We start from the raw sequence: 14,010 nt of genomic DNA on the forward strand, positions 1-14,010 counted from the left end.
CGCGGAGGCGGGTGGGGTGCGGGGTTGGGGGGGGGTTGTCCCACGTCAAGCGGGGTTGATGTTTAACCTGGAGCGCCCGTTCACGGAGAGGGGCCACTTCTTCTCCTCCATGGAGTACCAGCGGCAGCTGGAGGAGGAGGAGGGCTACCCGCCTCCCGGCACCAACGGGACCTTCAACGAGAGCGGGGCCGGGCCGGGCTGGGGGACGCCGTACCCCCTGCACACCACCATCACCCTCATCAGCCTGGCGGGCTTGCTCATGCTCTTCACCGTCTTCGGCAACGTCTTGGTCATCATCGCCGTCTTCACCAGCCGTGCACTCAAGGCCCCCCAGAATCTCTTCCTGGTCTCCTTAGCCTCGGCCGACATCCTGGTGGCCACGCTGGTCATCCCTTTCTCCTTAGCGAATGAAGTGATGGGGTACTGGTACTTCGGCAAAGTCTGGTGCGAGATCTACCTGGCCTTGGATGTGCTGTTCTGCACCTCCTCCATCGTGCACTTGTGTGCCATCAGCTTGGACCGTTACTGGTCCATCACACAAGCCATCGAGTACAACCTCAAGCGTACCCCGCGCCGCATCAAGTGCATCATCTTCATCGTCTGGGTCATCTCGGCCGTCATCTCCTTCCCACCGCTCATCTCCATCGAGAAGAAGAGCGGGCAGCAGGCTGACCAGGGGGTGGCAGGGTGCAAGATCAACGACGAGAAGTGGTACATCATCTCGTCTAGCATCGGCTCTTTCTTTGCCCCCTGCCTCATCATGATCCTGGTCTACATGCGCATCTACCAGATCGCCAAGAGGCGAACCAGGGTGCCGCCGAACAAGCGGGCAGAGCGCCCCGAGAAGAGGCAGAACGGCTTGGCCGACAAGGAGGACCTGCCAGCCACAGCCCAGCTCAATGGCGAGAAGGCGGCGGGAGGTGGTGGAGGTGGGCAGGAGGGAGAGGTCAACGGCATAGACATGGAGGAGACCTCTTCCTCCGAGCACCAGGAGAACAACCAGTGTAAGAAGACAGAAAGACCGTCGAGGGGAAAGACCAAGACTAAACTAAGCCAGATAAAACCTGGGGACAGTTTGCCCAGGAAGGTGGAGGAGGAGAGGAACACCAAAGGGTCCCGGTGGAGGGGCAGGCAAAACCGGGAGAAGCGCTTCACCTTTGTGCTGGCGGTGGTGATCGGGGTCTTTGTCATCTGCTGGTTCCCCTTCTTCTTCACCTACACGCTGATGGCTGTCTGCAAGAGCTGCTCCGTGCCCGACACCCTCTTCAATTTCTTCTTCTGGTTCGGTTACTGCAATAGCTCCTTGAACCCCGTCATCTATACCATTTTCAACCACGACTTCAGGCGGGCCTTCAAAAGGATCCTCTGCAGGATAGAGAGGAAAAGGATTGTTTGAAGGACCCTTTGTGATGGGCAGGACTAATTCAAGACTTTGTAGGAGAGTAAGGCATGGCTGTCTTGGGCTGTGCGTGCACGGGATGGTTTCCTTCAGCTTGTGAGCAGGAAGCCTTTAAAACCCAAGGTGAGCCTATGGAAACGCCGAGGAGCAGCAGGCAAGTGGAAGTCCAAGCCGTGGCATTCGGCTTATCCAGGGGAGGATGGCTTTTGACTTGCTTGATTTGTTTTGCTAGGTTGTTTTTTTTTGTTGTTGTTGTTGTTTTCTTTTGCCAGAATCTCTCAGTGGATGTTTTCCTGACTGCTCAGTTTGACTTTTTACAGAAAAGCAGCGTGCAGCTCTGTGAGATGAACAGCCCAGAGGGAGTATGCCACCCCAGAGGTGTTGGCTTTCTTATTTTGGTATATCTACCTTTTTTTTTTTTTCTCCCCTCTGTTGTATGTGTAATGAGTTTTAACCCCCTTGTAAAATACAGTATTGTATCCCTGAATCTGAATGTCTTAATTTTTGTAAGGCAAGCAGCTTTGAAACTGTGAATGCTTTAATTATCTTAAAAGTCCCTCTATTCCCACCCCCCCGAAACTCCCCTCACACAAATCCTCTGAACAACGAGAGCCATTCCCCCTACCTGACAGTTTGATAATATGACCAAAATTTCCAATATCCTGTCAGGTTTAAAAAAGCCTAGTATCACAGACCTCACCAGACTGGCTATTTCTATTGTTTGGGTTTTTTTTTTTTTGTATCGCACCTGATTCTGTTGAATTTCAGTGTTGCCTGAGCTCTAACCCCGCTGAGCTGGTGACCGCCCTCTCCTTATTCATTAAAGCGGAACCGGAGGGAGCGGTGGCTTTGCCGTGAGGGCAGGGACATCCCATCCCTGGTGATGGAGTCACAGCCAATTTCCCGTGCGAGGTGAGGTTTGGGACCTGGCCAAGCTCCCCAGGAGTTAATCTTGGTTGATACCACACCACAGTAGCAGCACCCAAAGGTGTTCCATGCCTACTCGCTTTCCCCCCCGCCTCCAACTGTAAATAGATAAGGTTTCAAAGCAAACAGCAGGGTTCCCAGCATCGTGTTGTCCCATTTGCATTGATTTGCAGTGGTTTAATAACTCCTGGGGGATTTCCTGCAGAGGAGGAGGGGGTTTGTGGGCAGGGGCTGTCCCACCTGGCTGAACGGAGGGAGAAGAGTTCAGGTTTTAATCTGCCAGTCGCATCTTTCCTGGGAAATACGAAAACATCCCTCTTTCAGCGTGATACAGGGCAAAACTCCGAAATGAGAAACTTAACTGACAGTTTTTCCAGTATTTTATAGTGTAATTAAGCTTTTTTTTTAAAAAAAAAAATTAAATGTGTAAATATTGTGAGTTTGGAGCAGAAGAGAGAGTTAATACTGCTTTTACACTCCTTTCCTGAAATGTCTTTCAGTTCTTTCTGCTAGGAAAAAAAAAAAAACAAAACAAAAATGGACAGAACAAATTTGTGCCATGAAGAAATTTCTGGAGAACACTAAAAGGAAAAACTTTTGATGCATCACACTAAATGAGTTTGTAAGCCTTTAAATGTTACGAAAAGAGCTTTATCAAATACTGATAAGTCGTAGAAATTGTTTGGAGAAAGCAAAGTTTGTTTAAGTCTTGTGTATAAGATGAACTTGCCTTTTCTGGAGTTGTATGGTGCACAGGAAGAGACTTTAAAGAAAATACCTTTTTACTTTTGGGAAGTGTTTTGTTGATTTTGCTCTCTCTTTTGACTTTGTAATTAACTCCAAGGGTCCCCGGATGCATCTTGGGACCTGGAGAGCAATGTTTACATTCACTTGCATTTTCAGAATTGAATCCTCAAGAGGTGAGGACAGCAAATAAACTGTGCTTTACTGTAAAAAAAAAAAAACAACAAACCAAACACGAAACAAACAAACCATGAGCAGAAGTTGCTATAATGGATGATTATTTTTATTAAATAAAAGAGCGTTTACAGATCAAGTGTGAAAACCCTCTGGATAATCTGTTAGCTGTTTTATGTTATCTTTTTTCCAGCGGTTGACCGATCCTCCGGCAGCTTTGGGCTTGACATTTTTTAAAGAACACATTGGGAAAAGCACTCGTGTTTTCTGAAAGGTTATTACCCCAGGTAGGGAACAATGGAGCCGTTCACTGTGCAGTGGCGTAATAACAAATGAGTCCTTGATTTTTCTTGGTTGATTTTTCCCCCACCCCCTTTCATGCCACAGTAAGAGCATTCACGTGTTTCTTAAACAAAAGAGCTTAGGGTTCCAGGGTGTGATTTGCTCCCCTGGAAGGAAATGCAGCCTGGCACTATTGCTGGGGATGCCTGGCTGGTGCAGCATTTACAGCTACTGAGTGGAGAAGGTTTTTAATAATTAGGCTGCAGATGGCATTAGAAATGATTAGGCTGGAAGGCACTATTTCTTGCTATCTTCAGGAGTATCCAAGTGGAGCTTTGTTTCCAGCCCCCGAGAGCCAGCCGTCTGGGCTCGCTTGTCCTTACCCCTGCAGGAGGGTGATGGGGGATGGTTCTCCCACCAAACGAAGCCCTGATGCTCTGTGGCTACCTGCCTCCCTGAGGATGCCAGAGTCCACTTGCCTTGGCTTCAGCTGGACTCCTTTGCCAGGTAGCTCCAAAGGTGGGGAGGGACACGAGGTGCCGATCCTGTGAGTGCTTTATTATGTACTTTATTTTGCCCAGGAACACATGGAACTGTTTGGGACCTCTGGCTCCTGGTCTTACCAGTGTTGAGGTGCCTGGAGTCACCCTGCTTCCCTGCTCTGCCTCGGTGGTGGCAAAATAAGTGACCAGAGTCCAGAGCTGGAGCTGCTGGTCTCATGGCCCCACTCTGCCACTGCCACCAAGGTTGTAGTTGGAGGTGCTTGGAGGTGGACCAGGGCTGTCTGTCCTCTGGTCTCAGCTGGCCCTGTTGGCCTTGGAGGGTTTTACCCCGTGGGGCAGTAGGTAATCCAGCAGTCATCAGTTATGCTTGCCCCATCCCTCTGGCCAAACCCCCAGTACAGACAGTATTTTGGTGAGTTTGGGGCTGGGGGACTGGGGCTCTGATGGGCTTTCAGTTGATGAGGCTTTTAGCAGCTCCATCAAAAGTAAAAGTAAGGTGCTAAAAACTGAGATCATGCCCCCAGGGTTGTGTCCCTCTCAAAACCTTGTGTTGTTACAGTTCAGTCCAGTCAAATTAAATACTCAAGGGGCTGTTTTCTGTTGGGGCAGTGAGTCCCATGTCTGACACAGTAGAGCTGCCTGCCCATCCAGTGTGGCCAGTGTCTGGATGCCCACCATCCTGCTGCCTCTGCCACCTTCCGACTCAGGCTTTTATTTCATTTTCCCTGAGTTGTTGGTCATTTTGGTTTCAGCTGTGTCCTGGACCCTCCATGCCTGCTGGGGATGGGCATGTACGAGCTGCAGCGACCTCGGGGGGCTGTGGGCTGTGTGGTGGAGGTGCTGGGGTGAAACCACCATCACCTTCCCTTTGGTAGGTGAGGACCAGCCCCACTGCCTCTGAGCCAGAGGTTGTGTTGCTGTGGGCTTTACTGGGATGCTCCCTCTGGCTCTGCCATAACCATGCCCAGCTCTGCTCACCTCCTGTGCCTGCCCTATATCTCGCTGTGGGGCTGAGTCCCACCACACCTGCCAGGTCCTAATGCCCAGCCTTTCTCCTTTCCCCTCCCTAATCCCTCCCCAGCAGGAGAAAGCTGCCTCATTGCTCCCAGCTCGTTCCCATGCAAATAACACATTAGAGAACGTAATGAACTTTGGCTGGTTTTTATAACCTTTTGTTCTGGGGCTAAAAGGTTAATGGTGTGAAGGTGGGGAGGGGGACCTGCCTCACTGGTGGGGTGAGAGCCATCCAGGCGGGCAACAGCAAACAGTAAGCAGAGATGCCACTTCAGCTTTGCTCCAGGAGGGGTTTCTCCACAGCTTTCCAGTGCTGGGGTGACCCTGCACCCCCACCCCTTGTGTGGGGACCCCCCAAGGAAAGCCCAAATGTGCCAGCTCAGGGACATGCAGAAGGAGCTCAGATGAGGTGGTCTGGTGTGGCAAGTGTCCCAAAATGTCCCCAGGGGCGAGCTGCATGAGCAGCAGGGTTGCCCTTGCAGAGACCTGTGACTGCCTGCCCAGAACTTGTCCCTGACCCCCTTGGCCGTAGTGACACATGTATTTATTCCTGTGGGGTTTTGCTCCCTGTTCTCTGGGGGACAAGGAGCTGATGACACAGAGGAGCCTCTCCAAGATGTTCCAGCGAGGGATGGACTTGTGCCGAATCATTCTGCTCGCACAAAATGAGTTTCCCAGGCCTGGGAGGGCCTCCATGGATTTCAGTCCTCGTCCTTCAGCCATCCCGTGCCGTAAGTACCCCCAGCCCACCCACCATCCCCTCTCCCAGGGGTTGCTGGACTGGGTCCCCTGGGATTTCCCTCTGGGTTGGGTGCCTGACACGCTGCTGATGCCGCTTCTATCAGCTGAAGCTCTTTGTTTTACTTTATTTCTTAACGTTCCCTGTTCTTTCACCACTGGAAAAGTTCAAAGTCTGTCGAGATTGCTCCTTTATTGCAGCCGGTGCCCTGGCAGACAGCTGCACTTGGAGCTGTCTCACTGTCTCTGCTGTGAGCTGCTCTTTGCAGCTGCTTTATAGGAACATCTCTGTGACTTGTTAAATATTTGTAACTGCAATTGCTGTGCCTTATCCCAAACTGTGGAAGTGGAGAGAAGAGGGAACAGGGTTAGTGGGGATCCCACTGCTTACTTTAGCCACTAGTACTCAGCTCAGAAATGCTCCAGGACCAGATCCTGACCCCTCTGGGAACAGGGAGGGTTGTAGTCTGGGCCCTGGGAAGTGCAAGTGAAATTCCAGCTGGGATAATTCCAGTGCAATAATGCTGCACCAGGCCACAGCACACTCCCAAACGCCCTCAAAGTGGAGCAGAGGGGATGGTGATGAACAGGGCTGTGGGGAGCACCATAAAACCTGCCTTCCTTATGTCAGACCATGTCTGGTCCCAGGTAGGAGGTCTGTTGGAAGCAGAGGAGAAGGAGACTTGCTGTCATAGGGCAGGGGATGTTGGGAGGTGTTGAATGGAGATGCTGATGTTTGAGCTGGCCATTAAACATCCCTTCCTTCTTGAGGCACATTCTTTGCCATTAGAGTTGTCCCCTAGGAGTCCTCATTTCCCAAAGAGGACCACCAGTGTGTGAGGACAATGTCCCACAGCCAAGTGCACAGGGATGTGAGATGGGTCCCAGCACTCAAATGCAACAAACAGGGATGAAAACAAACCATAAAAGGGAGCAGAAAGGCGTCTCCCTCACTTGAACACAGGTGTCTATCAGTAAAGGTGTAAACTTGCTGGCTTAAACTGGCTTAAAACTGCTTAAACTGGGTCTAGTTTAGTCTGTTAGTGTGATCGTCATCTCCATATTGGCTAAGTTAGGAGAGATCATCCGTGATGGCTTGGATCTAAGGTCCTGTTCTCCCTCTGTGGCTCTGAGAGTGGCCTGTAGCAGATTTTAGGGACTAGGGAGGAATAAGGACCCTTCCCAGGAGGCTCAGGGGTCATTAGGCACTCAGGGATTTCCTGGGGCCAGCGGTGCCTTTTGCACCAATGGAGAAGTTCCACCACCATGTGTTTCCTTTCAGCGATCTCTGCCGTGGGAGGTCTGGATGGCTTTAAAAAATGTGTTTGAGCCAAAAGCCAGCAACTGGTTCCATGCAAGAGCAATGGGGTGAATGAGGGTTTGTCAGGAGGTGAGACAAGCTTCTCTGAACATCCCTGCTTGCCTGTGTACAATGCTTGCAGTGCTTGGCCCGTGTTGGTTTGGGCACAGTCTGAAGGCATCTCATTTGCAGGAGAAGCCTTGAGGTCCTCCAGAGCTGTGTGACCTGCCGTGGGGTTCACTCCCAGCGATGAGAAACATTTGTTTTAAATCAGCTGCTACATGAAAGAATTGATTGCTTCTTTGCTGGTTGAAGCAGTTGTGTTTTGCTGGACCATGACATTATGGCCTTTTCCCTGCTTGTTTTTCAATTGCTCTCCACGGAAAAAAGGAAAGAGCTTCCCACCGCTGGACATCTCTGATAAAATAATTCCCACTGAAGGCTGCTTTGCCTTCATCTGCACGCGTGGAGTTGCTGCAAAGCATTCATCTGAAGACTGAAACCTGAAGGTGTTACTGAAAAATTCCCTGAGTAAAAAAAATAAATGTATTGATAAATATTTAAGACACTGCAGCCAACCTTCTGCTTTTCTGAATTGACTGAACTTTTTTAAAAGGGTGAAATGCTCAATTCTGGCCTTTTATTACCAAGATAACTTTTGCCACCAGGAAAATTTGTACGAATGACCCCAAGGTGCAGGGTTAGACCCTGAGTGGGGCAGCCCTGTGCAGCCTGGTCGCTGCGATGCTGATTTACACTCCGGCTGAGCATCCCCTCTCCTAGCAATTATCCCTGCCATCATCCCTGTGTAATGGAGTGATAAGGTCTCTCTGTGTAAAGCTGAGTTTGTTCATGGTTTCGTGATGCAGAAACTTGACCTGAAATGGTTCCTTGAACAAGCTTTGCCTGACCGAGCTTCCTCTTAGTTTAGGCATGGCTGTGCCTGGTGCTCTGCAGCCTCTCCCCATCCCTCAGCTCTGTTGTGCCCTCACCCACACAGGGCACATTTCTCCAGGGAACTCCAAATGCATTACTAAGTTTTTCTCTTCCCCAGAGGGCCTACCCAAAAAACAGAGCAGAGACGTTGACCCAAGTCAACCAAGTGGCCAACGTGAAAAGAGAGAGGAGCCCCCCGGTTTCTCTTGGTTATGGGTTTGATCTTTAACCTAAGTACAGCCCAAAGATTTAACCTTCAGAGACATGAGTTAAAAGTAATCCTACATTCATTATTTTGAAAACAACCTGTGGCTTTTAAATCAGCCTCAAAATTTTGTGGGGCCAGGAGAGTTAAAATGGCCAGTTTAAATGGAATAATCTGACTTACTTATAATTGAAAGATTTACCATCATAGGGCCTTTGGTGTTGCTGTCTCAGAATAATGAAGATGCATCAGATACATTTTGAACAGCGGTATAATTACTTTCATTAACACCGGTCAGAGTTTGGGTGAGATGGCTTTAAAACAGTGCAGCAGAGAGGAGAAGAGCTGAATGCTGCTGTGCTCCACCAGGCACACACCGAGGAAAGCAAGGTAAGTAGTGTTGGGTGTTGGGCAATCTTTCACCACTCTGGGCTCTACTGGGGCTAATTGGGAAATGTGTTCTGGCTGGTGGGACTGGTATGAATGGGGTCTGGTCCAAAGAGGGTTTCCTGTAGTGAAATAAGATGGTTGTAAAGGCAGATGCAATGGTGGCAGCTGCCTTCATAGCCCAGTGTTAATTGGCTTAAGTCCTTTGCAGTGGAAATGACCTGCTCCTAGTGTAGCTGTTGCTCATTGTCCCCAGAAATTCCTGTTCCTGGCTGCGCTGCTGGGTGGTGTCCGAGCCATGCGGCTGTGTCAGGAGGGTGGTCCAGGCACCATGAAATGATTCCCACCGGCCACATCCACCTGTGAGGGTCCTTAGTCAAAGAGCTTTTCTCATCACCTTATCTCTAGGTTTTCCTAATGCTGAGGATGTAACAATGCCTGGGAGTGGGATGAGGGCACCCACTTGTGGGGCTGCAGATAAAGTCCATGCAAAATGAGAGACAGTGCAGCAGGGTGTGGGAATGGTTGCTGTAAACCAGAAGATGCTACTGTACACCCAGCCTCAAAAAGATTCAGCCTAAAAGGCTAGAGGAGGCCAACAACCCCCCACAGCAATTCCAGCAACTGGGAATATAAAGATAGGATCCACCCTCCCTTACTAATTGCCATCTCAACTGGCATGTTCAAGCTATCAGATGTTTGGAGGAAGAGGTGAATTTTTAGCTGTTGTTTATTCAGACCAAGATTTAATTAATATTAAGTAGATTAAATATTTGATGAAATAGATTGAAATTAAATATTTAGCTCCCTCTTCCCCCCAGATAGCGGCCCCAGTGGATGTTTATGTGGGCAGTAAAGTTAGAACGTCTTCCGAATGCCAGAGTGTGTTCAAAAGCCAGAGCTACACGGGAGCATCAGCAGCAGCAGATAGGAATGAAATACTCTGGGGCCCCTTGTCTTTGTCAACACGCATGGGAACGTAGTTGTCCTTCCTCTGGGCTTATTCAGCCATCACCTACTGGGGCTTCAGGTGCCGCTTCAGTGTGGGTTGTCACCACTACTCTCCTGCCACATTCATCTTTAACTGGCAAAGAAGCTTCACGGGCAAGGGTTTTCTCCCATGCTTCTCATTTCTCAGGGCAGCGGGCAGGGAAACACAAACTGGGAAGCAGAGTTGCTTTATACAAAGTAATTGCATCCCACCTCCTGAGGAAGAAGAAGAAAACTTGAAGAAAATTGTCATCTTGCCTGAAGGAGGGCAGCGAATTCCCCACCACTGGTGCAGACTGGTGTCCCTGTGCATCCCCCACCAGAGCTGGGGTGGGACCACTGTCCCCAAGCCCTGCTGGCAGGTGAGTCTGGTTTGCTGAGTGTCCACCAGTGCTTTGGGCACCATAATTTTGTGTGGTTTGCATGGTGGAGAAGGGGACGGGGCTTGTCCTGTGCTCAGGAATTCCATGCTTGTCCCACTCATTAAAACCAAATAGTTTTGAGGATTTAGGGCAGTCAGCATCCATCCCAAACTCTTGCAACCTGTGCCTCTGTCATGAAGCATTTGCCTTTGCAGTGAGGAGGGAAGGGCTGTGCCTGGCTTGGTGCTCCCTGTGGCTGAAGCCCAGCTGCAGAGAAACCTCCACACATGGAGCACATTGTGCAGAAATGTGAAATATTTTGTCAGCCACAAGAGCAGCCAAGATCTGGAGCCATTGGGAGGCAACCCCGGATTCCCTGGGGAAAAGTGGACAGCTTTGGGCTGGGAGAGAAGAAGCAAGAGGAGAAAGGCAATGCTGTTGGTGGCAGCACATGGGACATGGTCATACAGTGACAGGTAGCAAAAGATATGAGAAAATGTGATGTCTGTGTGCAACAGATGTATGCTATGTATGTGCCAAGTTGGATCTTCTCTGGTGTCAGCAATGCCAAGAGGCAACGGCTCCTCCCAGCCCTGTTGGGTGAGTGGGGCTGGGATGCTCAGCTGGTCTGTAGAGCCCCAACGGTGTTGCTGATGGGCAAGAGGAAGATGCTCTTGCAATAGGCAGGTGAGATCCTGTTCTGGCCTTGGCAGGGAGGAAGGAACCTGCCTGCAGGAGATGCAGGTACTCATCATGGTGCCTTTGCTGGTCTTGTGCCCTGCATAGGTGGTGGTAGCTTAATTGGGGAAGAAAACCTTTGCTGGTCTTGTGCCCTGCATGGGTGGTGGTGGCATAAATGGGGAAGAAAACAGATAATAAAACATAATGAAGCTGGCATTTCTCTTTTAGTCAGTCCCGAGGAAGAAAGCAGCTCTCAGTCCTCAGCTGTTTGCTTGCAGCACAGTTTGAACAGGACAGAGATAAACCAGAATATCTGGAATTTCGTTATGAACTTCAAGTACAGTCTTGTAAATTAGACATGGGCCACTTGGAGCCTGCCCTGTCACTTATCATGCTGGTCAGTTTGTGCTGGTTGGATTATTTATCGTCTACTCTCTCGCTGTGAAAATGAGCTTTGCCTCTCCCTCTGTGGTTCTCTACAACTCTCCTTTGAGCAGGGCTTGACTTGTTTTGTAGGTAGTTTATCACCTTTGGAAGCATTAAGACCTTGCTCTTTGCCTTTGTCACCCCTTCCCCCTGCCCAAGCTTCTGTATGGAGCTGTCAGAAATCAGCTGCTTGGCCTTGGAGATAGATGCTTAGAAGTAATCTCATTGCCAAAATCCACCTGCCAGTGAGTGGTGACTGAAAAAATGAGCCTTGGTTTGGTCAAACCAAAGATCTGCTTGGAGCTTGCACCTGCCTGTCTGAGTGCTGGCAGGGTTTGATCCAGTTTGCTATAGAAGAGAGAGGAATTCACGTTGCATTTATAAAACAAATGCAGATATCTTATCAATATCACAGTGTCTTTCTTTATCTGTAAGAGCCTGACATTGCTTGATAACCTAGAGTGACAAATAAATCCACTCTGTTCCTGCAGGAGTAGATAGTTTCATTTGTTAGCACAAGGTTGGTTACTTACTTAAATAATTTAGAATTTTTCATGCAAGTTAAAACATGTTGGATTCACAGGTATGGTGCCAGTTGTGGGTTCTCTCCAGCCACTTAAAGCATGAGGGAGATACATAGGTTTATTGTCCCAAGGGCACCTTTACCAGGTCTGCTCCTTCTTTTGCTAGTTGATGCATCTGACCATGCTTGGTACCACGCTCAGGGTCATGCCACCTCCACATGACTGACACTGGGTAGTACCAGGTCTGTGAGGTCTCATAAATCATTACGTGTCCCTGAAAGTTGTGTGAGCTCTAAAAGGGCTTTGAATGGCTGGGGTCAGTTTCCCAGCAGGATTAAGTTGGTGAAGCCCTGTTGAAATCTCTGATCTTTAAGCCCCACTTGTTTTAAAAGTATTAGCAATACAATCTGTATGTTTAGACAAGATCTTCCATTAAGCATGAGGGTAAATAGAATGGTCTAGTTACCCAGCAGACCACGCTAGTCTACTGGCATCTGAAACATTTCAGAAGCAGTAGCAAAGTAGTGTCTTGTCCCTCTCATCACGTCCAGCATCATCACGTGGGGATGAAGCTAGTGCAATCCATCCAGAGTGGTTAAGTGACTTGCTAGAGGTCAAGTGAAAAAAAGCCGTGGTAGATTAATAAAAGATGGTTTTAAATAATTCAGCGTGGGCCAGTTGATGAAGCTTAACAGGACCAGAAAGCTGATTTCATTCAGCTTAGTATAATGCAGTGCCTGGCCAGCCTTTTGGCAGAGGGTAAGCCAGATCTGTGTTGAGGACCTCTTGGGTGGATCTCAGGCTGCACAGACATGTTTGCCCACCTCTTTGATAATCCCACTGTGGTTCTCAGGGACTGGTTAGGGATGTGGGGTTTGCTGCCCACCTGTGGGTTTGGTATGATGGCAATTGATCTCTGTGTCCTCTGGTGTCTTTAGGGTCAGGAATGGTTTCCCTTTTGGCTTCCTGCCCTTCCCTTTGGTTCCTGTCAGCAGGAGCACAGCTCTGGTGATGGGGAAGGGCATCACTGGTCTGGGTGGGCGGTGAGTCCATGCTGTCCATGCTTGCCCAGGAAAGGCAGGTCTTCACCCTGCTGATGGTGGAGAAGTGTCCCCTGACTCAAGGCTCACAGGGGCCCATGGTGATGGTCCTTGCTCGGGGTAGGTGCATCCCCAGTGCTTGCAGGATCACTGAGGGGCACCTGCAGACACCAGGGGAAGGAGACAGACCTGGTTCTGTGGTTCCTGGTTCCTGTGGCTATGGGTTGTCCACAGCTCAGCGCCAGCCCATCTGCAGTCACCAGTGCCCTGTGCTTGCCTTGTCTCTGGATGCTGCTGCAACACCTCATTAAACCCAGGCCCTTTTTCTAGGAATCTGTTAAAAAAAACCACTAAACAAACTAAACTGTGTTTCTATGGCTCACCTCTGTGCTGCCGAATTGCCTCAAGCTTCATTGCCAGCAGTCAGCAGAGCCCCCACGGCCGTCAGGGATGTCTTTTCCCTCACCCTGCCAGACTTTCAGCAGAGCCAAAAACATAGCCAAGCAGAGAAAACTGTTCCCAAAGCAGATTTCTGATGGCTCCCTGCCAGCAATGCAGCCAGGCCGGCAGGCCAGCACCTGGCAAAGCCAGGCCATGCTGGTGAAGGTTCTTCTTTCCGTTTGATGGATTGCACCAGCCTGTTGGTCCTCATTTTTCACCTGCGAGAGACTGGTAAGGGCAGGATCCCCAAGGTGGTGGGCCAATCTTGGGAAGCTGCTCCTCATGATGCAGGGACGTCAATGGCACCATACAAACACTGACTGAAGCTGCTGTCACCCATACATGGCCCTCAAATTGGGGCTTCCTCTACTGGGGAAGAGAATTAGGTTATGGTTGAGCTGATTGTATTTTTGCCTCGGGACACAGAGGAAGGACATCCTATAGGAGCCCAAAGAGGGTCTGATTAATGCGCTTCTAGAATCGGATCGTTTAATGCAAACAGCTTTAGAGACATGACTAAAGTAGGAAAAAAAAAAACTTGGAAAAAACCCCCTTTGGGCTAAAAGCAAAGAAGGCTATTTTTTGCAAATACCAGTATAGCTTCTTCTAAAAATATTATCTTGGATGTCTGTTAGAAAATGAGAACCAAATGTGATTCTGAACGGTCTAATGCAGCCTGTCATTTCAGAGGAGGAGGGATGAGGACCTCTCACTGGAGGCAGAAGATGTGCTTGCAAGCTCTCAGAGGCATGGCAGAAACTAGACTGTGCAGAATCCAAAGCCACCAGCTTTGGAGGAAAATGTGGATGCAAGCGAGCAGCATTTGCCCACGGGCTGCTGAATTGCAGGTTCACACTTTGCCGTGTTGGCGACCGTCTTCAGTCATAGTTCTGGGAAGATTTTTGACAGTATGTAAGAGTTTCTAAGAGTCAGGAGA

At 49.5% G+C, this 14,010-nt stretch overlaps 1 protein-coding gene across 1 annotated transcript; it reads left to right on the plus strand.

The window, feature by feature from the left end:
• The first annotated feature begins 54 nt into the window (after nt 1-54).
• On the plus strand, nt 55-3,383 carry ADRA2A (adrenoceptor alpha 2A). Its single transcript, XM_014957308.1, has one exon. The coding sequence runs from the start codon at nt 59-61 to the stop codon at nt 1,394-1,396; it is 1,338 nt and encodes a 445-aa protein (XP_014812794.1). The 5' UTR covers nt 55-58; the 3' UTR covers nt 1,397-3,383.
• Nucleotides 3,384-14,010: the final 10,627 nt, after the last annotated feature.

Source organism: Calidris pugnax, unplaced genomic scaffold, assembly GCF_001431845.1.
Source record: "Calidris pugnax isolate Ruff unplaced genomic scaffold, ASM143184v1 scaffold4, whole genome shotgun sequence".
In the NCBI taxonomy this organism is placed as follows: Eukaryota; Metazoa; Chordata; class Aves; order Charadriiformes; family Scolopacidae; genus Calidris; species Calidris pugnax.

Coding starts and splice junctions, on each gene's coding strand:
- ADRA2A (XM_014957308.1), top strand. CDS start 59: ATGTTTAACCTGGAGCGCCCGTTCACGGAGAGGGGCCACTTCTTCTCC.